At 41.0% G+C, this 26,315-nt stretch overlaps 1 protein-coding gene across 13 annotated transcripts in view; it reads right to left on the reverse strand.

Moving 5' to 3' along the window:
• Nucleotides 1-26,315, reverse strand: part of plekha7b (pleckstrin homology domain containing, family A member 7b) — a 65,715-nt gene that overhangs the window by 14,098 nt on the left and 25,302 nt on the right. For 4 of the 13 annotated variants that reach the window (XM_068730449.1, XM_068730454.1, XM_068730461.1 and 1 more), the window contains 13 exons: nucleotides 21,482-21,565; nucleotides 17,469-17,580; nucleotides 15,796-15,900; nucleotides 15,243-15,315; nucleotides 14,705-14,805; nucleotides 10,617-10,795; nucleotides 8,763-9,191; nucleotides 8,018-8,558; nucleotides 5,320-5,403; nucleotides 4,777-4,911; nucleotides 3,778-3,846; nucleotides 2,516-2,599; nucleotides 470-541 (listed from right to left, as the gene is read on the reverse strand). In XM_068730449.1, the coding sequence (XP_068586550.1) occupies nucleotides 470-541; nucleotides 2,516-2,599; nucleotides 3,778-3,846; nucleotides 4,777-4,911; nucleotides 5,320-5,403; nucleotides 8,018-8,558; nucleotides 8,763-9,191; nucleotides 10,617-10,795; nucleotides 14,705-14,805; nucleotides 15,243-15,315; nucleotides 15,796-15,900; nucleotides 17,469-17,580; nucleotides 21,482-21,565 (2,068 nt within the window). The remainder of the gene's footprint in view (nucleotides 1-469; nucleotides 542-2,515; nucleotides 2,600-3,777; nucleotides 3,847-4,776; nucleotides 4,912-5,319; nucleotides 5,404-8,017; nucleotides 8,559-8,762; nucleotides 9,192-10,616; nucleotides 10,796-14,704; nucleotides 14,806-15,242; nucleotides 15,316-15,795; nucleotides 15,901-17,468; nucleotides 17,581-21,481; nucleotides 21,566-26,315) is intronic. The other 9 variants (XM_068730450.1, XM_068730452.1, XM_068730451.1 and 6 more) reach the window with 9 other exon arrangements.

Raw genomic sequence — 26,315 nt, forward strand, 5'->3', positions numbered from 1 at the left:
GAACAATGCTAATGATGAAAAGCCAGGACATCCATCTTATTTACCTCTATTCAGCAGAAAACAAAGAATGAGAAAAGCAGGGTCAGGCAAATCAAACTGAAAAATTTAACAGCTCAACATCTAAAACTCCCATTACATGTATTTTTCCCTTTAAATTGCGAGGAGGAAAATAAAAGCTGTGGTCGATACTCTCAGGCCCTCACTGTGCAGTGTGGATGGGTGTCCCCACAGTGTTGCAATGTACATACGTTCCTTTCCCTTTCGCAGCCTCTGTTTACCACAACTTAAGAACACACACATACACAAACCACACTGAAACACCCAGTAAAGTCAGACTAAAGTCAGCTACTTCTCTGTAGTGGATTGTAAGAAGTCAGAAATGGAGATCTTAAAGAAAAGGAAGAGACGGATAAACAGGGTGCTTATCATACGGTTTCTTTAAATCCTGAGAACGTACTGATTCACTTACATCAGCATCACTCTCTGCTATTTTCACAGGCCTTGATGGTCTTTCTGTTTTCAAACTCTCACGTCCAGTAACCTGAAATTCCACATAGCCACAAATACAATAAAATGTTTAATATCAGTTATCAAATACTACATTTGAATAACTTTACTTTAATACTTCCAGTGAACAGATAACAACAGCTGTGGGGATTTTCAACATAGAGTGAGGCTGCAAGAGAAATCACGCTGGATGGATCTAAAGTGGATAAAACGATGAAAAAATAAAAAATAAAAAAAAAACATGAGCTGGTATAACAAAACTAAGTGCAGCAGTGCAAAAACATTTATGTAGAGAGAGTTTCTGCATCTTTGCGTTCGGAGAAACCCTAGAAACCCCAAAGCTGCTCTTTTCTGTTGAGTTTAACCAGGTCCTTTATTTATGAAAATGTTTTGATTCAGAAACATATTGGTTTCCATTGGAAAGATTTATGGTTGAAGTAAAATTTGATTTCATTATTTCTACTTCAAAAAGCTATGTGTCAAACTGTGGGGCCCCTAGTTTCATGAGGTACAATTCAGGTAAGGCAGTATGTAGATGTAGCGCAGACAGCAGTCACAGTGTGGGCAAAGCAGCCTGCAAGAGACTGAAAAGGTGTGAATATATATATATAATATACTACCAAGGTAGTGGACCAACCAAAAGACTGACAATGGTATGCTTAGAGCCATGCACTAGTGTGACTAAAATAAGGAAATGTGTCTCTTATGATGCTAAATTAGTATTAAGTTTCTTCTTAATATCCAATTCCATTTCAATATGAATAGAAAGTACTGAATAGTACTGAACCATAAGAAAATAGAGCACTTGTTGACTTACTTTATCATTTCAAGACCTGCATATTCCTGTTGTATCCCTATATGGCCATATCTGGATGGGTTTAGAGACTTTACAGTGATTTTGAAATACTTTAAACTTTAAATTTTTATTTCAGGTAATGTATAACAAAACTATTAAAAAATAATGTTAAGGGGACACTTTCATTTATCAGTTCTATTGTAGTTAAAAGTGACTTTATAATATTTCTTATTATAAAGTCACTCTTATCAGTTGAATAATATAAGGACTGTCAGCCTGTGAGTCCTATCCAAGAGATTCTCGAGATAACGGGGCAGAGATTTGTCTTCCAGTTATCTGTCTCAGTTAGTAATGCATGAAGCTGAAATGTGTGGGTGGAATATTCATAACACACCCACATCAGGTTCACCACACCCAGCACAGCGGTATGGACCAGTGTGAATGGGAGTCTCACTTTAAGGGGCATTCCACTTATTTTACATGTCAGAGAACTCACATGGAGTACTTCATTGCCTGTGAGAACAGTTTTATAAGGTTTTCTGTGGTTTTTGAGGAAGATGGGAAAAATGATGACCAGGATGTCTTAGCTTGGGCTTGGAGACTGCGGCTATTTAAAAGAAAAACCTGCGTTACGTTCTTATTCTCACTCATTAAGTTTAAAGGATAGCTCAAACGAAAAACACTAACAAATTGATCGTCAACTATCAAAACTGTTACATTTTAACCACTTTTCTGTAATATGTCTTTTGCAAGTTTGCCAATACTGTTAATGCAATACTACGTTTCTGTAGTACTCTCTCAAGTCCATGGTGAACACACACACACCACTGCGCGTTGTTGTCTGTTTCCGCCAGTTACCACAATGAAACTAGAGGCCCTAAAATATAAGTTGTCACATCGTCAGTGTATTTCTTACAGAGCACCATTGGGTCATCTCTTAAACTCCAACAAGCAAAACAATAGCGAACTGAAGATATCAAACAGACATCCAATACATTCACAAGTGCTTAAGTGCATGCAAGGAAGCCATTTAACATAACAACTTCCTTTGCATCCTCTCAAATCATCTCAAAGCAGTGTTGGGGTATCACACAGTGAATGATTGGATAGGAATCCATGCCCATAATCCTGCATAACTTCAAGGGATGCATCGCATTCCTTCTGAAAAGCAGTGGAATGGTCTGTTTCACTTTGTATGCACACCGTCCTTACATTCCAACAGTGCCCAAAACTCTGTGGAGTGGAGTTTTCAAACACATTGTGTACTGATACGATCATCGGGTCAATACTTTGGATCTGTTTTGAAACAGGAAATGGAGAGGAGTCACAGGACGTACTGTACATCATTAGATGACCTCCCTCCTTTCCAAAACACAACCCAGATTTATCATTAATCAGCTGTGGTGTTTAAACATACAAATTAATAGTATCGAAGCTTTGCACAGGTGTAAATGGAATGTATGCCAATAGCTAGCTAAATGAGACAGATTGCTTAAATACAACAGTAATAGGCCTTTGCAATTAGACAATTTGTAACCCTGACACAGGAATTAGATTTCACATGACTCGAACATTTTAGAAATTCAGCCATGTGCCTAAAAACCTCAATCCCCATTACGATAAGCTTAACATCAACATGTTTTTGGATGAGATAACTCCATCGCCCCGCTGCATCTGAAAGTATTGTACTATCATTCAATACAAAACATTGTGACAAACTCAACTTATGGACAATTTAAAGTTACTACAAGGAACTTTCATTTTGTGTGAATTTTGGCACTACTTGTGGACGAAAGTGGTAGTGTTTCCAGATCCCATTAAAAAAAACTCTCATTTTAGTGCAGCAGGGTCTGACCGTGCCCCTCTTCCCTCCACATGCCCAGCAATACGGCCTGGGCCACCAGCAGCGTGGTGTCAGTGTGTGCTCCCAACGGGTACTAGCAAGCAGCGAGGCAAAGCTCTGCTCCTGGCCAGAGGAGGAGACGCTGCTGCCGGGCGCAGAGCTTTCCTCCTCCTGCCGGAGCTTTCGACTGCGGGTCGAAGGCGGCAGCGACCAGCCTACCGCGGACAGACCCGGATTCAGCTTAGCTTTGGATCTTACGCAGATCATAAAGAGGCATCTGTATTAAATTGAGACCGTTTCATAACCAGTTCCTCACAGTAACTTTAAGTGAGACGCCAAACATTGCTATCCCTTTATGTCAGACACATTGGACTATTTGTTGGATTCACCAGATTATTATTGAAAAAATATCTTTTCATCCTTGAATGGATAATTTACAAAATAAGAAGACAATGAAAATACATGTTAATTCCATCATAAGGAGACAGTAGAAAGCTCAGCTTAGAACAGAGGAAAGACAGAAAAAAGGGGAAACAGGGAGGCAGATGTTGGAGGCAGCAGCAGGAGAACAAGATTGCAGTCCAAAGAAGGGAGATGGAGAAGAGCATGAAAAGGATAAAGTGGCATTTACTTTGTTGGGGCCCACCTTCAGATCTAGATACTCCAGGTCCTTCTTCAGTTGTATGTAAGTATCATCAGCCTTTAAATGAGCAGTGGAGAGATAAATCATTTGGAATGAAACTACAAAGGAGAATGGGTTACCAGATGACTCCTAAGGCCTTCATTTGCTGTTCAGGCTTTGCTAACAGATCATTAAATTTACTCGGCATCAATTAGAATTTACTTTCCTACCTCTATATTTTCATGTATAGTTAGTAAAGCCAAACTGTAATTAAGTAATGGTGTAATTTGTGGACCGGTTTATTGCCTCATGTTTGACCTCATACACAACTGAGCAACACAGGTCTTGAGCATGACATGTGGTAAAACCGAGTGTTTACATTTCTTCATACGCATGGAGGATGGTCAGAGAATGGTTGGATGTTAGAAACTGGGTGGAGTTGTCATTACTGAGCGCCGTTGCAGCTCCACTGTGGTCTGCTAGTCTCACAGCAATGCAGTGTTTGTCAACAGGCTCATAAGGGAGACTGGGGCCTGATGGCTGCTTCAGAATGAGAACACCAAGGGCAAAAGATTTATCCGAGCACAGAAACGTAGCTACAAATGTTGTGGCTACGCAAACGTATACATCTGTCATACAAAGGAAAGTATGAAATGCAGGCACAGTTGACAAGCAACATGCTTGAAATAAGGCATATTTCTTTTTACAAATAGTATAACACAAGCCTCTGAAAGCTTTTTAAAGTTTTCAACAAGGTGGATGAGTGACAACAACTATAAAGACACTAATGTAGAGTTAAGAGGCAATCTGGACAGTCTGAGGTGCAACACAGCCCATGCCGAAGTGGTTGAATGAACAAGACAACCAAGCAACACCAACAGACCGCACAGTCTTACGAATGACATGGAGGTAATGTATGGGATTGGCTGGGGGGAGTAGGACCTCAATGCACTGGCAGGGGTTGCAGTGTGTTGCAGAGGAGGTTAGGGAAGTACAATAGCCCCTGACCTGCATGCTGGGGCCTAGAAGGCCGTTGTGCTGGTGGTGCTGCAGGTGAGCGAACGCATCGCTGGGGCTATGCACACCAGCCATCTTAGCCTGGTGCCTTCGAAGCTGAATGAGGAGCAGAGTCAGCTCCTCTGGCTGTAGCCAAGCCAGGGTTTAGGGGCCGGAGGCCAGTGAAAGCACAGAGGGATGAGAGAAAATGAGAACCATCTGTGCAGTACAGTGGCTGAGCTGCAGTAGCTGAGATTGGGAGAATGATTTATTGTGCTATCAGGGATTGTCTGAAGATAAGAGTTATCAGAACAAATAGTGTGTGGCATAACATTTAAAGCAGCTTTATAGAGGTTCACAAAGTCAGTCAGCTCCAGATTTTACATCTTGATACTGTCCCTGAGATGAAATGACGAATCAAATGTTGGAGTGAGTTATTCCTGTTCATACCTGGTTTGGCTGTTCTAGACTAACGGGCTGAAAGACGACACATAATGACAGATATCTTCAATAATTAACTCAGTTATGTTGCGAATGTAATTAAGAGGATCATACCGTTTTGCCATGTAAGCTGGGTGCACTGACAGTGTGTGTGATGTAGCCCATGGCTGGCATGGACCTTCTCTCTATTTGGGAAGCCTGCGGACAAACAAAATGCAACTTGTTATTACAGATCTTATAGTCAAATCAAACAGAATGTCTAATTCATTAAGTGATCTTCAGTATGTGAGTGTTGAAAGTGAAAGATAAATCACTTTATCACACTGAATCAAAGTTAAACCATTGCCTCCAAGTCTGCAAACAAATTTGACTACACAGCAGATTTATTTTTTCATCTATCCTGTTCTCCCTTTCATCACCCTTACTCTTATTCTAAACAAGGTGTGCCCTGAGTTTCAGGCGCTACAGGGCTTGGGAAATTTGACGTTTTTGCTTAACACACAGAATTAGTGAAAACCAGGCCCACCACAGAACCTTAAAAGGACACAAACAACAAGAGATTTAATTAACTACACATAAATTATACTAAACCTGCTTTCTTAAAATAACATTTGTTTGCTACCAGCAAGAGAAGCACTGTAAGCCGTTCCCTTTGAGATTCCCATGCCACAATTTTTTTGCTGTATAATAGGTTTTTTATTTAAATGCGAGATCAGAAGAAAGAGACCGCTGCTGATGTTTGAGATACAGTAGAGATGTTTATAGGGTGCTGGGGAGCCCTGGGCAAATTGGATTAGCTACTAATAAAACATACTTCTTAATGATATTCCACAGAGGTATACAGATCGCTATTACTTAAGCGCACTCCAGCCAGAGAGCACCATCAGCCTCAAAGAAGCTAGATGCACCAAAACTAAGTTCATTGCAGACTAAATTTAGTTCCCATACACATCGCTCCCTTGGATCGTGTGGCTCCCTTTGTTAAAAATGAATCTTTCTCTGAAGATTTTTCCGTAATTGTGCGTCACTGTGTTTCATGGTTATAATTAGTGTCTTGACACTCATGTGAATGATGGAGGAAACAGAGCATCTGTGACACTTTGTTTACTTGTGTCAGGCCAACGGGTTGGTCGTGAGGCCGGTGTGTGTTGGCAAATGTGGTGATGGTTTGGAGGGAGATCTTTTCACATGTGGAGGGTGTGGTGGGAAGACAGCGCAGGGTGTGGACGACAGGACGGCCCCTCGCTCCGTCTCCTGCGGCGGTGGCGGTGCTGTCTGAGCGCTGCGACGGTTTGGGGAACGGCGGAGTGGCGAGCTTTTACTCACACACACACACTCACACCACCTGTGGGCCTGGGTGTGGACTGTGTGAATCTGCAAATGATTCACATGAGCATCAAAGTGTGTGCGCTGAGAAGTCGGAGCCTTCTCATGCTCCTCATGCTAATCTTCCCATGGTGTCTCTGTGAGCTTAAATCCTTCAATCGATACCTCACATCCACTTTTCAAACCTACCGTGAGAAGGAGACCTTTGTCATGTGGCCCACTACATGTGAATCATCAAATTCTGCTTCAGTCCCATACCAATGACAGAGTACTGGCATTTACTGTGTGCCAATATTACAGTGCTAAAGCACATTCAACAAGGGTGGAACTTCCATCCATTTCCCAAACCCGTTTATCCTGTACAGGGTACACCCTGGACTAGCTAGCATTCTACGGGGTGGGACTTCAGTCAAATTATATTTACAAGTGTTTTATTGTTAACTGAATCATATGAGGTAAACCAATCCGACTAAGTGTGATAGCAGAGTGATACCGTGATGCCACATCGGGAACAGACCTACTGGTGCCTCTTGTGAATCACCTCTCCCCTTTGGAGTGTGAGGCCCTCCAGAGAGATGTGTTACAGCGAGGGCTGCAACTAACAATGAATTTCATTGTCAACTAACCAATTAATCATTGTATCTATAGAATGTCAGAAATAAGTGAAAATTCCCAACACAACTTCCCAACGTGACATCTTCACGTTGTTTGTTTTGTTGGACCAACAGTCCAAAACCCTGCGATATTCAGTTTATAGACATATAAAGAAAGAAAAGCAGCAAATCCTCACTAAGGGAGAATCTTAAACCTGACTGATGCTTTTGCTTGAAAACTGACATTTAATCGATTATCAAAATGGTTGTTGTTTAATTCTCTGTTGAGTTACTGAGCAGCCAGGACATGGTTATGTGTTTTTGGCCTGTGTTCTATGGCATGGAGACATGAGCTACATTAGCATGTGGCTACATGGACAATACTTGTTAGTAGGATGGTTTTGGTCTTTTCATGGTATTTGTTGATATTGATAAAAATATAAAATAAGACCACCATTACCCTCTATCTTCCTCTCAAAAATGGCTTAAGATCAAGTTAATCAGTACACAATATTTGCATGTTTTGAGAGTAATGCTGACTTATTGATCCAAATGGATAACTTATTCCTAGAAGGGCCGTATGTTTTCTAACGTATGCCATAGTAGACAATACACCAGAGGGATTAATACAACATTATTCATTAATATTGTTCTATCAATGCTTTGTGTATTCAAGACATTATGCTGCACAGTATGTGAGCACTTTAAATCAGAGTAAGAACTAAATGTAATCCTCTCTATCTCAGAGTTTGATTAGGAAAAAAGAACATTTTATTTTATATCTTATATTACAATAAAAAAGTAGATTGTAGATTTCTAAGAGGCAACTAAGACGTTTGCCTAGAGTACTGAAAATGCCAGAGATGCCTCTCCTCTCTAAGTAGGCGTCCTACCTGAGAAAGATGGGCACAAATATGGCCGGGGGAGCTGGATCTTGTGCTGTCCCCAGGTGCCACTTCATCCAGGGGCCTGACTGTGCGTCTGTCTGAAGGAGTGTGTGGCCGGCGAGGGGACAAGGGTTTGAAGGAGGAGGGGACTGAGGGTGGGACTTCGCATGGGGACGGAGGGACAGAGATGGATCGTGGCATCTCCACAGTAACCCTAAAAGATGAGGAGTCTGTGAAGTTGGGGCCGGTGTAGATAGGAGCGGTGGGGCTGCCATGACGGAACTGCTGCCGCTGCTGCCACTCGTACAGCTGCCACACCATTCCCTCCTTGGTGGCCATGCGCTCGTCGGTGGACATGCGGAAGTGGCTGAGCCGGTCATGGGCATACTTGTAGTCACTAGGCAACTTGCATGTTGCTGGAGGAGATGCGCTGCCAGACGGGAGACGGGGAGACTTTGGCAACGACTGATAGGTGGCATCCGCTGTGCTGGCTTTGGGCTTTAATGGAGGAGTTCGCCGAGGGAGGTTGTACTCGGCAGAGAGAGCACTGAGAGAGAAAACACATGGATGTCTTTTACTTCTTTAAAAACTATTTCATATTACCTGCCCACAATGAGATCGCTTTCTCTACATAAAAAAGAGCAATTCAATCAATTTAAATATAGTCCTCATACTAGCCACTAGAGGGAGCCATTTACTCTAGGTTTTTTTATCATCGTCGTTCATGCTGCTGTTAAAGATTCAAACTGACCTCTTTGGTGGGTCCCCTTTTTGAACCTTGACCCACTGCTGCACCTGTGCCAACGTATTCTTCCTCTGCACATGTTTCTCAGTGTCTACGCGTGAAACAAAGCCCCTCTGATAGACGAGATTTCCATTTTGTTCTGGTGGCAGAGCCACTTGGATTACAGTTGGCTGTCCGTTCTTGTGGGTGGCATCATCAACACAGTCTGGAGAGAGTCTCTCTCCTCTTTCCTCTGCTGCTGACTGGCTGGGTTTGCCTTGGATCTCTAATCCATACCTTACCTCATCTCTATGAGCCAGTTGGATACCATTATCCGGAGGTTCCTCTATGTCTGTCCTGCGAAGGCTTTCTGATTGGGATGAGTTCTGGTTGATGTGGACATGGTTGGTCTGTGGGACAGCCTGCTGCACAGCCTTCTTTGGATTCTCCACCTCTCTGAAAAAATGAGACATGATGGTGATGAACAGTTAGTGTTTCCTACACTCCTTCAGCCATTTAACCTTCATCTAATTCCTCCCCTTCACTTTGTATTATGATAAAGCGCAGCACTATTATTGAAAACAGAGCTTTAAATGACAGTAAGCAGTAGATAAAAAACACAATGGACACTCAAGTTTACCTTATGTGACCCTAAAGGTAATTTCCAAATCCATTTGCAGAGACACTTGAACATACGGTCAGATTCATAGCGAGTTATTCAATAACTTTTCATCCGTACTTGTTAATAATTTCAATAGATTAGAGTAGAGCTCTCCCTGGACAATACGTGTGGAGTGAATCCACAGGACACTTTGTCTTCATGAAATAGCTTAGGGTAGTGTGTCACTCTGTTTAATGTGTTCAAATAAAAGGACTTTGGTTTCTCATTTAAATTGATTAATCACTTCGAAACCTAATTTTCAAACAGGTATTGATCGTTTTGCAAACTGCTTCCACTTAAGGGTAACTAATTTCAGCAGAAATAATTCCTAAGAGATTAAATATGAACAGCAGTAAAAGGTGTATTCCAGCAGGTTGAGGTACATGTTCTCATGGTAGATACAGTGAAGGGATCACCTCACACAGACCTCACACTGTTTGCGCTTATTATTTCTTCATTAGTTTATTATTACAAACCATTTCATATAATTAATGTTTCATTCCAAGGGAACACATTAAGACCATTATGTAGGAACGTTGAGCGCTTCCTAAACATAAAACTCAGGAGTACTGACTTACATTGGCCTCTAGATGGAGGTATTGCACAGACCATTCAAAGCATGCAGTGCATCCAGCTAATCCAAGATGTCTAAATGCAGATTCCGTAGTGAGAGTATCAGTCTGTATTGCAGATTATTTCTGCCACTGGAAGTGAATATTTTCAACAACAAAGAAAAGCACACAAACCTGCTATATATTTTGTGATTACTGCTGTAGAAAGCTGGAAATGGGCTGCAATAGGCCTTATCTATACCAGACCCAGATGCAGCACACACACACACACACACACACACACACACACACACACACACACAAAAACTGCAGACCCAGAGTAGATGGAAAGGGCTGGACCTGCTGTGGAAGACAGCTCATGCTTTTGAAATAACGGACATGAAGGCAAGCAAAAAGTAGAAAATTTCAGCTATGACAGATATTAAGGCAGTAGACACTGTAGCTGATGCATATAAACCTCAACACATAATGTTCTAGCAGAACAGATTACTGTTTGGTTAAATACTGTGACATCCAGATTTCTTTCATGATATCACTCAAGACATACCTAGTTCACTGACACTGCTGTACTTAAGGGAAGGAGAGTTGTTTGTACTAGAAGCCCTGCCAATGTGGGTAATGAATCCTACTCTGTAGAGCGAGACCAACCTCTTTATAGTGTGACTCTGCTGCATCAGTGCAGCCTGGTTCATGGCCCGGATCCAGCCATTCATGTCCTCCTGTGTGTCCGCACTGAAGAAATATGTCCGCATCCCGCAGTGTTCTGCCTGTGAGCCAATCACAGAGTTCTTATTGTAAATGTAGGAGCGCATTCCTGTATGGCTCGCCTATCAAAGAGGGAGAGAGAGGATGGATATGAGAACTTTATGCTGAAGACAAGAAAAAGCTGCCAGTGAGGCTGACGAGTGAAACACTTTGCGTTCTTGTTTACTGAGACTGGCAGCTGTCATCTCAGTGAGGACAAAGTTTACTGCAACATTTTACTGAAAAAGGGAGGGATCAAAGTGCTGCAGCAGAAACAGTGTCAACATTGTGCTGTTTCTGAAGAAAAAAAGCATAACTTAGGTTAATTTTTTTTAATAAAATGCTTCAGCAACAATCTCTTGAGCAGAAAATAGACAGCAACTGCAGCAAACAACAGGCAATTGTGGCCATATATCATCTCTTAATAGTCAGGATACACATTAACACACATCATAAATTAGCTTACCTTTTGCAATTTCTATGTGGTGGTGTAAATCTGGAAAATTTGGTGCCATAATGTACCATGAAGCTATAAGGACACACTACACCGAACCCAATTCTGATGCAGACAACCAGCTACACCACAGAACAGGAGCATTCAGACCCTGGTTGCACGGTCTCATAGCTATTTAGTGTTTTTCTCATATTTTTTAAACCCTAAATGCAAATGTTCTGTTACTTTACAAATCATACAGATTAACTTCTAATTTTACAAATAAGTTATACTGATCTGTTAAATATATAGTAAAAGAGTGCAAAGGAGTAGTTAGTTAGTAATGTGTGATTATATTGTATACCTCCATAATTAATGTTTTTGTGTAAGATGCTAGTTCTTTCTCATTAATTGTAACTTTACTGAAACAAAATACATGAATAGCTGCCAACAATCCCACAAGAGCACAACACACGGCTGAGCTGCATTATGTACATCGTGGGAAGACTGTGATCTTCAGTGAGTCTAATACCATAACATGCTAAATAAACGGCAATATCTGCAAAAAATACTTTCACAGTGACAGCTCTTCATCAGTCTGTTAATAACAGGTTCACAGCACATCCCAAGTGGTATCACAACTTACTGTCAGTTTAAAACTTCTAAGTGAACAAACTGTCTTTGGGCTCTTTTGGTTCTTAAGAGTCAAAACTAAAAAAAAACGAACCAGCTAGTCATCCCCATATTTATCAATTCTGAAGACTGTAAAGTGAATGCATCATTCGTTTTTAAAAATCCTTAACCTTTAGGCAACATGTGAGAAGCCAAAGGGACCTGCTTCAAAACGGATGTAGAAAAACAAGTTAACAGTTTACATTGTATCAATGTACAATTATATTTATATATACATGTATATACAGTATATTGTATATAATGTATGTACAGCAGGGGGCAAATTGCTGATGGCAACAAACATCCAAAGAAATGCAATGAAACCAGAGAGGAGTAGGGGGAAGTGGCTGACAGCCTGTCATCCCACCACTCCAATGACGATGAGGATGTGATAAATGATATGCATCTTGACAAGACAAATACCAGAGTCACTGGGAATATACAGTAGATACATGATATTGATCAAATGAGTAATACAAAATAAGTATAATGAAATGGTGACTTTGAGGTAGCAGCGCTCACTCGCTCTCTTTGTCTTGTGTACAACCATTTTAGGTGAAAAGTGTACATACTGGAGCCTTGCCATTGTCAAAGAATTAGAGGACTAAAAAAAATGTCCTCTAAGTCCTGCACTAAATGTGCAATTTTTTGTTTCATTTCAAATCAAATTTGCTGGAGTACACTGCAAAACAAATGTCTCACTGTCCAAATACAAATACTAAAGTAACAAAAATCAGTTTTTTTCATTTCATTCCCCATAATATTCCAAGTTGTTTAATAAAACTAATGTGGCACCCCTATGTGCTCTGGCATTGCCCATAGATGACTGTAGTCATGTCTGTGTACATGAAGAGACTTTGCAGCTGCTGGTATGATATGAAAGAAAATGAGCTGAGGATGGCGGTCCACTGATGAGGCTAAGGTGAAATCAAATACCTATTCATGCAAGACAGGAAGCCAGTGTGATTGAGGACGACCGCCCGCAGAGAACAGTACTCACTCCGCCCGCGCACACACACCGAGTCACAATGGGAGGCAATTGACCAACAGGGAATGAGAGAAACACAGTGAGATGAGCAAAAATAAGAGAACAACAGAAAACAACAGGAAGTTGCTGACTCAATAAGAAAGAGCAGAAATGGCTCCAGCTGTGGTCGTGTGGCAGTCATCACAGAAGCAAGAATGAGTTTTGACACTTTACAGTATTGTGGCATCGCTGCTTTAGGGAAAATTTAAAAAAAAAACGGTAAAAAAAAATACTCCAGAGAAGTACTGTACTGACTTACACAACCTGCTTTCTTATATTCAACTGCTAGTCATTGATTTCAGACTAATTTGTGTCACCATCTGTCATTATTTCAGGCCAGCGCAGACTGTAGTCCGTCAGTAGCTCCGACAGTCTGAAGCGTCCCGTTGTTGAACACCACCAGACATCTACTGAGGTGCTGTCATGCTTACTTAGCAGTAATGGAAAATTTCTAAAGCCCCTCAGATACAAGTAATGAAATCTCCTGCTCTTTAATGCATGATGGCTCAGAGAGAGCTGGGGGGGAATAGAGATCTCTTAAATACAGGGTGGTACAGCAGAGCCAAGGCTCATTTCACCTAACCTTCAATACACTCAGCAAGTGGTGGGAGGAGACGATGAATAGCCTTCATGCATAATTAATAGTTCCAGCAGCACAATTATCATACAAATTCCATTGTATGTAATATGATATTTAAAACACAGGAGACGCATATCACACATGCACACACATTCATACTCACACAGATACTGCACACACACACACACACACACACACACACACACACACACACACACGCACACACGCACACACAATCCAAGAACAAAAGCCAAAGTACAAAGCAGCAGAAAGGATTGCAACAGAATGCCCTGAAGCTGCAGTGGTGCATCAAACATTTAAGCACTATTGTTCTTTGCAACAAGCTCTGTGTTTCCACAAAGGAGGAGCTGGATAGTGTTAACACTGTCGGTGTAACAAAAATACATAAATCCTTTTGCTGTCCTCTGGCAGAATTCACAGACAGAAAAGAGAAAAAGACTTTGCAGCATGCAGGGAAAAGTTTTGTCGCACATTTTAAAATAAAAATGACACAATTACCAAATGCGGGCTGCCTATAATGCGCTCAGTATAACAAAAGGAGCTAGGGGCCATTCAGATTTCAGTGAACTAAGCTCTTGCACTGTGCAAACCATATTGAAGAGTGCACTGCTGCAGCCTCTCCAGCACAGTATAGGGCTACCAGTGGAAAATGTACTTCTGCCCCTTCCCACGATAAAAAAATCAGTGAACAGAACAGATAAAGTGCTTTACTGCAGCCATCCATTGTAACACCCACCATTGGTTTTGTGTTGAAAAAAAGATCAGGGACCAGAAGGTCAGAAGTTGCATCAGACTCCAAACACGTCTTCATAGATTCCATAAGAGTTGCACGCTAAATCTTTCTCAAAATCTACAAGTTGAAATATTCCGAGAAGAAATGCAAAACAATGGCTGCTTTGGTAACGATAACAAAACCATGCTTTTATCCTTTCTTTATTTTATGAAAGAAAGGACCTGATTCCAGGTCATATTTGACACATTGCAGTAGGTAATCAAGTACTGAAGTTCAATACCTAGACCTAATAGTAAATCATAAACTCTCTTTAAGAAAACAGAGATTTGGAGCAAGAAGTACCGACCCATCCTTCCTGTGTTACAGAGACAACAGTGGGGGAACCAGTGTGTGAAGATTGCTACCAAATAGTGATGTAGCAATGAATATTCTTAGAAAAACTGCAAGTAGTAAACAAGTTTCGCTGGCTACACGTAGACATGATAACTTCTGTCATAAATCTGATTCAATGCCACTTCAGTGTTACCTTGAAAGCGTATTTGCGGTTTATGTGGTCATCGGGCTCAACTGGTGCAATGACATAACTGGGCAGAGGTATGCTACCGAGCACTGCCTCCTCTCTGCTGTCTGTGGAGCAAGAACACAACACACAGAATATTAAAACATCCAAAAACAGCAATCTCTAATTCTGCCAATACTTTGTACAATGTTTACAAGTGACTGCAGATTTATGAACAGAAGGAAAATTAGCGAGGCATAATTCATAGGTGACTCTTTGTCTGGTCGAGGCCATGTGGCGGCATGTGGCACGAGGTGGCATGTGGCTTATCTATTATTCAGCATGATTAATTGAGGAGAGGAGGTAGATGCTCAACACAAGCACAGATTACATCCCATAAAAATAACCTCAAGTTAACAAGGAAGGAGAAGTGGGAGTAAGAGAGAGCAAGATATGTCGTACATCAAATTACAGGCTGCCATGAATCTTCCCTCAGATGAGACTGTATGACCATTTAGATGTTTGTCTGTTAAACCCTGGCCTAGCGCAATTTTCATAGACTCACCTTTGTAGTAAAATAAGCAGTAGTCTGACAAAACAAACCACTTCCTTTTCCACAATCGCATTCCGGAGCTGTCCTGGAGGTGAAGGGGAAAACACAACACACAGAGTATTTAGAAATCCTCCACGCAGGAACACTTTTTAATTAAGTTAATAATTAAAACTCGTAGTTTGGGAATACAGTGCATGTTAGAAGCAAGTGAGGAAGGCTTTATGCATACCATTGGAACAATAATTTAACTCAAGTGTATTCTTAACTTGCAGCATACGGCACAGAGCGGCAGCCTCTACATTTAACTCAGTACTGTAGGTCTCTTACTCTGGGATTGGTCTGGAGCTATTGCGTTTAATACGGTACGTCTCAAGATTATGTGCTCTCATAAAACACTCAAATTCAGATTAATAGGGTTTTGTAAGAGCAATCTGGGCATTCATTCAGTAAATGTTACAGTTCATAGAACATCAGATTTCACACAAAAACTCTTCAACATGTGCTCCTATACGTGTAAGTCGGGGTGTTTCTTTCAGAGCATAAGCTCAAAGGAACTCCAGCTCACCTGTTTATAGAGCCAGCCTCTCACCACCACTGGGATATTGAGGTTCCTTTTAATAGCATGATCCCTCTTGCCAAAACTGTGCACTTTCCCTGTACCTCTGCAGCCCTGCAGAAAGCAAAGAAAGACCACAAGACTTTATAATGTGTTGCTGAAGAACTTTAAGCTAATTGACTTTGCTTACCTGAGGTAACATACAGTAATTAATAGAGCTGTACTGTCTGTACTGTGGAAACCAGAGGTTCTCAAACTTGGGGGACGGGACCCTGGGAGGGTGTGGATCCAATATGGGGGGAGTGGATGATTCAAAACGTGGAGTGAAATTTAAGTTTGGTTTCAATTAAATTCCACTTGGCTTTTTTTACCAGTAGTTTCCCCAATATTGTTGATTAATAAAAACAAAATAAAGCATTTTTTACACAAGGAATGGGGGTCATGAATTTGTTTTGGCTTCTGAAGGGAGACATGACATAAAAAAGGTCTGAGACATACCAGCGTATGCCATGACTCTGCCCTCCATAGTGCAGAGAATACAACTGCAAAATGTAGTTACTAGGAAGGAAAAAACGACTTTCCTGGAACTTCCTTCTTCTAACACCCATATCGGAAAGAGGAAATACCAACTCGCTATTCCTGTGGATGGGTTCATCCATTTATAATCAGGCATATTTTTAGACAAGGCCATTTCAGACTATATGCTCTCTGTAAAAAATAAATAATAAAATAGTACTTTTAAGCAGGTGCTTTTCTACAGAAATACCTGGGGTGTCGGGTTGACCAGCTGGCTAAAAGAAGACACAAATGTTGAGGGGACAAATATGCATACCCAATTCCTCATACAGGGTCATTAATGTGACACGTTCTAAAGAAACAAAATGAGAACTACCAGAGGGACCAAAAGATACGATGATTCTGTCACATAGAACAATCATCACACAGAAAAAGCAATGTTCTTTACGTTATCTGTTAATCTGCCGGTCATTCCCTCAATGACTCAATAAAATGTCCTAAATTAGCTCCAAGAGCCCAAGATAACAGCTTCAATATTGCTGGTATTGTCGGATCAACAGTTCAGTTTAGTGTACTGTCATATTAGACAAAGAAAAGTAGCAAGGTTAGACAAAGAGAACCAGAAAATGTTATTTACTTAAAAAACGATGTTAACGACTAATCAATCATCAGAATGGTTGCTCATATATTTCTGTGATTTCATTTCATCCTGTGCTTCTGTGGTGTGTCCCATGTTCAGTGACAAAACATGCAGCGAAAATTTCCATGATCACTGTGGAAACAACAGCAAGTCTATCACAAAGATGTAGACTGTACACCACACCCCTGTCCAGTCCCAGAGGATGTGTATTTAGGTTTTAGCATGCTTGAAAAATGACTAAATTATTGCTCTCTGAGCATGTTAATCTGAATGAGGTAATGTCTTCTGGAGTTGTTTAAACCAGTTTATCAACATAAGCATTAACGGTCATCAAGAGAGCTCCTAAAGCAATTTAGTACCACAAAAACAGATGTTTGGTCAGTTACAAAAATATAAATTAAAGAAAACCTGAAAAAACAAATTGATTATATTTTAGTTAGATTGTTGTTAAATTTATAAAGTTTGACTAACACAAATAATACATACTCAACATGGGCTCTCAATGAAGACAAACACTGTAACTCACCTTTGTCCCTGAGTTAGCATCCACTGCTGCTGAGGTCACAGCCTTAGAGGAGTCTGTGACCATGCTCGGGGATCTCTGATTGGCTGCTGACTTGGACATACGGGCTTCTATCCTGCAGTTGAAAAGGCAGCGTAGAAGAAGATCAGTAATACAGACGGGATGATGAGCATTGAATAGTGATATTCCTTCTTAATTCCTTAGACAAACTAGAGACACGCAGGGAAACAGAGTGCAGCACTGTGCTGAGCTTTCACATATAAAGGATATGACTATTTCCTGACTCCGCCACGCGACCTGACCCGACCAATGGCTCCGCGGTGGTTAACAGTGGAAGCTTCGTGTGCCAAACACTCCACTGACACTTGGTCTGACACACAGCATACACACACCCAGCTAACAAGACAATACAAAATGAAGCCTTGCGTTAAAGCACACATGACTCACTCACTCACACGCAGTATCTTTGGACTGATTCTAAGGAATCCACAACCCACCTCACATTTCCTCATGATGTCATCATATTACTATGGACCCATAAATGGAAGAAATACAGCGCAGCCCATTCAGATTTAGTGACAAATGTGTCAAATAAAATTTGTTTTTATTGCAGACCACATTATTAGAAAGATTTAAACATGGTCTTTTGATCCTCAACCAACAATAATAGACTTTATACTGAAAAAGAGATGCATCATAGATAACAGGAACACTAGAGACAGCAAGGATCAATTTGATTTAACAAGGTCCTGGAAACATTTCTTGGGATTTTTTTTTAAAGAAGGTATACGATAAGGAAACTTCTGCAACATTTTCAAAACACATCAGCAGCCAGTCAATCAGTATATTTGACATGCAACTGTCCAGTACTTGGCTGAGCCTCTTCCTGACTGCAGCAGTGAACTTACAATAGGAAACAAAGTGTGACCTGTCTCTGCAGTTTTCCACAAAGAGGTTAAAAGCAGTTCCAAACTCTGTTGTTTTTTCCTGCTTTGTGTTGCTGCACTACACTGAGGCTAAGGAAAAGAAGATAAGCTATAGATGTGTGTTGGCGGCTACAGAAGCAAAAAAAAAAAAAAACAAGGAGTCGAACAAATGGGAAAAGAAAGAGACCACAGTGGAACAAAACTTACAGTATCTGCACTCACAGGCTGGACTGCAGCCAGCATTTTTACAGGATGTTTCTGTTGTATCAAGGGGACTCTGCTGTTTTATGTGAAGCTTTCATAATGTTTACCACCACTGCCATTGGAACTGTTCCCCAGGAGATTTGTCGTGGCATGCAGTGGAGAGGAGGGATATTTCACATCACGTAGTGTAGAGGAGGGAAAGACACTAAACTCCATCTCTCCCTGCTTCTTTTGCTATTGTATGATGTAAATGAGGGCATTTTTTTTTTGTGAAGGCAGTGGGTGCACATGTGGAGAGTTGACGAATTGATCATAGTGGGATAATCTATAACAAAGTCAAAGCCTCCAGGCCGGCTGGCTGCTCTGTCCTCAATTCGATACGGGTCTCCAGGGAACACACTGAGGGTCTCCTCACTTGGAAGGCAGTCAATGATTCATGGAAGAAACCAACTTCCTTTTCAGATATAATTGTATGCAGAATGAAGCCCAGAACATCACCGTGACAGTGAACAGAAGCAACACTTTGCTGCCCCAGTGAGGTCACGCCTGTGTCGCACACATTCAATACCAAGACTGCAGCCCAGCTTTCACGCTCTCCACTAAACTCTACAACAGCATTATGAAAAGAACGGAGCAAGGGAGAGGCACGGAAATACCGCAATGAAATGAATAGACTTGGGTTTAGAAGAAAAAGTAGCACACAGCAGTTAGCAACGTGTGTGTGAGTAGAGTTAAAAGTAGCAAATTAAAATTCACACTTTATATAACTTACAATGTTACTGAATTGACTTACATCTGCACTAAACCTGCCCTTTTCACTTCTGTCCTCTTTCAGATAACGTCACATAGTCTTAGTTTAAGACTGAGCTACAACTAAAACAATCCACAAACATAATTCTACTGATTAAAGCTGCTTGAAGATTTACGGTAAAACGGATAACGCACCTCGTGAAATACTGTGGTGTTCAGCATGTAACCTGTGTTTAAAGCTGGTGTTTGACAGAATACTTAAAATGTTCACATGTACTGATGTGGCATCATTCCACAAGTGTTATTCTGAGTAATAATTGTCTCTGATGAATACAGAAAGTAACTGAGATCTTACACTGATTAAAAAAGAGAAGCTGTTCCATAAGAATTATTTTACATTTAATGGGTGTGTTTAATGTGGCCTAGCATAGCGCAATGACTGGAAGCAAGAGGAAACAGTTAAGCTGTGTACATACTCAGCCCAGAACTATACGATGCGTCGTCCATCACATTAAAGAACTTCTTTAATCTGTTGGCCGAGAGCACAACTATTCTACGACAGCAGCTTCCAACAGAGGCGATTGCTGTGGTTTCAAGAATTCATACGAGCAGTGAGAAGGACATATAAATACGGTGTGAGTGTTCCTTTAACAATAAAAATAATGTATACAGAATTTGATTATGCTCGCTGTATATGCAGAGACTAGGTTTCTTATCCCGTCCTGCCGTTTTCATGGCATTCCTGTCATGCTTTTGTGAGAGGGGCATATAACTGAAGCTATTCTTACCGTAGCTTGAAGAGATGTTACGACAGGCATTCCTAAGAAAAATAATCATTCCATCTCTGACAAAAAATATGAAAGTAAAGCAACCGCAACTTTAAAGCCCCTTGATGGTGTACAAATCCATGGCTCAACAGTGCTGGACCAGGGATAATGGAGAGTTTCAGGAAATGAATGACAGTGGATGAATGACAATCAGTTATGCATCTTTTAATTGGTAGGAATGTGGAGGTCACATGCTTGTCTCTAAACCTGCTTCTGCCTAAAGTGGAATCTACGCAATGATCCTCTTACACCAGCCAGCTTAAATACGATCAGACACCTGCTGGCATATATTCAGGGCTGGGCTAAAATTTGATATGACAATTTATCGTGTTTCAATGGATTCATATGAAATCATATGTCCAGATATCGTGATACACAATAGCGTTGCCTAACTTGATAATACCAAGCGCTTAGTAACTCAAATTTCTCAGAAAATGTGTGTATTTTGGCCACATCGCCCAGTCCCACTTATATTATGCTCTAAACCTGCTGAAAGCTTTCACACAGATTCCTACAATGACATAAAACAATGACACTAAATCCATCTGCCGCAATTGCAATGTTGCAATACAATGAAGAAGTATAAACTAAAAATATACACAAAATTCTCAGAATTTCGGTGATTTGTTGTTATTAAATATACAATCTTTATGTCAAAGAAGTCTCACCCTTAAAAAAGAAAACCTACTTGGCACAGAAAAATCTTATTCTGTCAATGCCAGCATCAAAGTTAGAAGCACAGTCAGATTCCCATTTGTATGACCTCAACTACTCTGAGGAAAATGCCCCGAATGAACCAGAAAAAGAAAGAAAAAATGATGAGACAGATTCACCAATCCAGATGTGATATTGACACGGTCAAAAGCATATGTGAGTGTCAGCCATGCGATTACCATAACTGCAAAGGCAATCATTTGAAAAATAATATTTAAGAGTCTCTGGGATCTAAAGCCACTGATAAGTAAGTGCAGTCAGTTATGAATGCCATGATGGTAATGAACACATTCAATTTGATGAACATTATTACAATGCCCATCCTTTAGTGTTCTGACTTTGACCGCAGCTCATTTTCCTGATGAACACTTAGCTGAAACTGTTTTTGCTTTAGACAATAGACCCCCCCCCCCCCCCCCCCCCCCCCCACACACACACACACACACACACACACGCACACACACACACTCGTGATATGCCTCATTTGGGGAGGGTGACAGGCTATTTCCCAGTCTATTTCTGGACTCCCACGTCATGACCTTGAACTAACCGATCTGTATTTTAAGCATGCAGTCTATGCATCATTCACACTCACCTGTCTTGTAGTGTGTATTCTGTGTTTTCAGGGGATATCTGTCCGGTTACAGGGTGTCGAAATGATGTAGCCCTCAGGTTGTGGCTGCAGGACAGAGAGAGAATGAAAAGTGAGGGTGGAGGAAAAACTCAAAAACAAAATTAGCATCAAGTCAGTATTGACACTCCTGTCTGATCACGTCCTGTGTTTCTATAGTTCTATTTGGCTGCTGGGTGAGGTTATAACAAAACCACCTAAAAGTTTAGCTTTCAATGAACTCCTCAGTCAACTGTAAAAAAAAGTAGCACTGCAGCCAGGTCAGGAACACAAAGTGTAGGACTCAGCACTCTCCCTTAGCCAGCTCACCATTTCTTATTGATTTCAGTTCGATGGTGCCATTCATTGCTTTAACTAGACGTGTGTTACCGTCACAGAATAGAATAAGAAACCGACAAGAGGTCAGTGGTGCTGCTGTTGAGAGGATTGAAATATGATGCCTTTTCTATTTGTTGTTGTCTATCGAATATTTATTTGTGACTAGGCAAGAACACGATTTGGACAATTGAATTTACAGTTTTGAGATGAAATGTAACAGAATCCTTGAAAATATCTAGTATTTACACATGCTGTCTGATATATTGACACAGTCAAATGAATCTACTTCTTTCTCATACTGTATTTGGACGATGTTTGTTATGCTTCATGAAGAAAGAGATTCTAATCACTGATGTATTTATCTGATGCTCAACCATATCATGGCAGGCTAAGCTCCAATCATTCATTGTGTTTGGTTCCATTTAGTCTCTCTCACTATTTACAGAAAACCCCATGACTGCGGAGGCCTTTAAGGTGTAGATAAGGTGTGGATCTCCAGGACTATTTAGCTGCCTTAGTTAGGTCATAGTCTTTTTAAATTTCATTTTGTATGCACATATCAAAATGTGGCGTTTAGAAGAGTATTAGGGCTGTGTATTGACAAGCATCTGGTAATATGATACTTATCATGATGCAGGGGTTGCAATACTGTAAGCAAGGCGATACAATATGATTTTTAATATTTAATTTAAGGAAAACTGGCATAAATAAAGACACGCCTCCATTGCATTCACTATATCACAGAGGGCTTCATTCTCTATGGCTAAAGATAGATTACAATACTGTTATTTAGCAGTCGGAGGTTTAAACACAACACAAAATGAACCACAGTCTGCCACAGTTTGCACGTTAACTAATAATGTAAAATCAATAGTATTTTTAAAAATTGATACAGTATCATAAGACATAACATCGCGATACCCAAGTGTATCATATTTGCTTAAAGCCCTATGCAGTCTGATATTATACAAAGACCTGTGTACTTCTTCTATTCAGGTGTAGATAGTGTTGTTTGTATGAAAACAACAGATATAAATGTATATGCTGATGTCTGTGTCCCATTCAAACTGGCTGAAAAACTGGGGAGAATGACGGTGTGAGATAATGTACTGAACTGCATTATTATGCTTTCAAGCCTGGCGTTTGTTAGTGTTGTATTTACATTTGTTTTAGCTTCTCCCATCACCATCATGCACAATCTATTACAGCAGAGAAAAACATAACACATATTCTTCAACAGAAGCTGAGAAATACTGTGCACAAGCGTGCAATAAAACCATGAGTAAATACTGCTTCTGTGCCGAGGCTAAATCCATGTGCTGCTTTTCATAAACATATACATGGGTACAGATAAAGACATAGCAGAGTTAAACATGTTCACACTATCCAAACATAAAGTGAGCCACGGGTCAATAGATTACTATACATCCAGCAGTAAGGGGTGAATCCTCTGAAGGACAGCAGCAAAACTTCAGCACTATGAAGGCGCCGGTTGATACAAACAGAAAGTGGTGCCTTGCTGCATCACCATGCAGCAAAGGGAGGGGAGACAAACTGGGCAGGGTGCAAAGATTTATGAGTTGACATTTCAGAAAAGTTCAGAGGGTGGAACAGGAATGATGCTGAGTGGTTCAGCACACACAAGCAACATAACATCATATCATCATGATAGCAAACTATCATACATTCATGTAGACCACATATACATGCACGCACGCACGCACACACACACACACACACACACACACACACACACACACACACACACACACACACACACACACTTGGCCAGGCTTGTTCCTGGTAACAACTCATAATTTGCTGCGCTGCACTGGGGACACACTCTGCACCAGGGTCCCCTGTTAATTAGGAATCTGCATTCTTTGAGGCTTTTGTTTTAGCCGCATTACTTCCGAACTATTTGTCACAGAATTCGCAGCATCCCCAGTTGGTGTTCAAACACTGCAGCACAGTGGGTCTGTTTGTTTTGCAGAAAACCAGCTTCCATCTACCCTTGTGACAATATTGTCCCAAAGGAGAAGATGAACTCCTGCTGCAGAGGAGCTGTAGCACACTGCCTTCTAGATTAAGTACCGGGGAAACAGCTTCGTTGAAGTTGCTTGAATCTAATGTCAGAAATACGATTCTGTGTAGGGGCTCTACATATATTGTGGTTACATTAATCAATGTAAACCAAATTATCTCGCAGTCATCTCTGCTTCTTTTTAAAAGATGATTTAGATCCCAACAACTCAGTTTATCTTTATCAAAAACATCTTAAGAATGTAAGCATAAACAGAATAATACAAATTTTCTTTTTTTCTGTAAATATGTGTTCATTGGTAGCATAATCATAATTATCAATAATTCAGCAGGCCTACATATTTACCTCTCAGGAGACATATTTTGTATTTTGTGAACAGTACTTATCCTGAGAAAAGTTCTATGTTAGACTCAGGTTCAGGGAAATGTTCTATATATTCTAATATTCTATAAACAGGCACAGCTTCACACCACCAGCATGTTACAGGGGTCCAAAACAATAACCATGAGGTCAAATAGAGTTTCTGCTTCCACCATGCCAGATAAAGATGAGAAAGAATGACTGGTATTTCTACTTGCAGAGAGGCTCAGGAGGGTTTTTCTCCATGTAGCAGTGATTACATGTACAGTAGAGGTGTTACCACAAAGTAAACAAGAGTGAGTTCAACTCTAGCTGAGAAAAGAGGCGGAAGTAAGTCAATTCCAAATACGAGTTTTGTGACCAACCTTTATCCTCACAGACCAGCAGCTAATTAGGGATTTTCTATAAACTGAGTTGAGTTTGATGTCGTTGGGACACTTAACTCTGAATAGAGAGTAACCCGAGATTTGATTTCAGCCAAAGCTTTAGCCAAGAAATGTGTAGAAACAGTAGCATTGCAGCTCAAATCATAAAAGCTCTCTCTCTCTCTCTCTCTCTCTCTCTCTCTCTCTCTCTCTCTCTCTCTCTCTCTCTCTCTCTCTCTACCACACAGGCTAAGTCTTGGCAGCAGGGGCACAAGGGGCAAAGCTCTGTGGTTTGAAAACCTCTATCTCTCTTCCTCACACCAATAAAAACACACTAAGGCTCCGAGCTGCACCACAACACACATCAAAGACAGGGATCACACCATCCACTTACAGTCTCAACTCCTGTATCTATTTACACCACTCTTCCAAAAAAAAAAAAAAAAAAGCCCCAGCGGTGAAAAAGAAAGCTCCCCAAACTGTACCCACTGTTCGCTACTTACTATGCTCTGCTGTAACACGCACACAGTGGAGACAGCCTCGCCTGCTGTGAGAGTGAATCAGCGTGAATCAGCTGCTAGACTCGCTGTGGTGCTGCAGGTCTTGGAAATCCTCTCGGCATTATCAGGACAAGAGGAAGATGCAGAGAGGGTACTCTCGTAGCAGCTGGCATCCGCAAAGAGCAGAGTAAAGTGGAGCCAGCAGGATGAGAGCAGGAGGGGGAGCTCTTTATCTCCGCTTTCTCCTGCTCAAGCGTGCTGTCTGAGAGTGTGTCCCCCCCCCACACTTGCTGGGTGGATGGTAGAGCTCTAACTCCCTCCCTACAGGGGTACACCTCTGTTGCTTATCAGATCCTCCTCCCTATTTCTACTTCCCTCTCTCCATCTGTTAGTTCCTCTTTAGAATGAAATTAGCTAAAGATCATCTCTTTAAAGGAAACAGTAAGTTATAGCTGCTGTTGAAGTGGACATACTGTATATCAGTCAATAATGTAGACTTGTGATAAGGCTCTTGGTACGACTGTCAAACTTCCTACACCAATGAAGTCGCACAAGTTCAGATGGATATTGGTTAGTGTTTGTCCCACAGGTGTACCGCTGGTATCCTCTGAGTGGCAGCATTGCAACTTCAGTAATGACAAGTTGTCGTGTTGGTAATTTAGATTTTTCCCTATTCGTATGATAACCTACCTCCTTAGACAGGCAAAGTCATCCTCTACACTCTACAATACGAATTAGTTGAGTATGTAAACCAATCCAGAATATATATTGAAACTCATGAAACAGATAGGCCCCATCAAGGGCACCTCAAGGTCTACTTTTTGAAGCACTGGTTTAACAGTGACATTGACCTTTGACCTGTGCTTAAAGGGAATTGAAACTAATCCTGAGGAATGCTGCCCAGAGAAGCAGCTGGTACCAACATACTGTAGGCTTGTGGTAAACATTGAATCTGACAGACAACCAAGGATTGGGGAGCTAAAAAAGCAGCAGTTTGCTGTTTTGGCCCTAGCTTGCGTTTTATTCCTTTCCCACAGATATTCAATTTATAAGCAGTTTAATTCAACGACATCTGTCTAACTACATTCACACAATTTGATAGACAATTCAGCAAGTTCCAGCCCACCGGGAAGCACGGAAACAGGCGCTCTTATGGCAAATGATAATTTCCAGCGCTGTGAACAAGGGCCAGAAGAGCCTCTTGACTCCCC

Source organism: Cebidichthys violaceus, unplaced genomic scaffold (assembly GCF_023349555.1).
Source record: "Cebidichthys violaceus isolate CVI_PGR_0920_01 unplaced genomic scaffold, fCebVio1.0.p SCAF_5, whole genome shotgun sequence".
NCBI classification, from domain to species: domain Eukaryota; kingdom Metazoa; phylum Chordata; class Actinopteri; order Perciformes; family Stichaeidae; genus Cebidichthys; species Cebidichthys violaceus.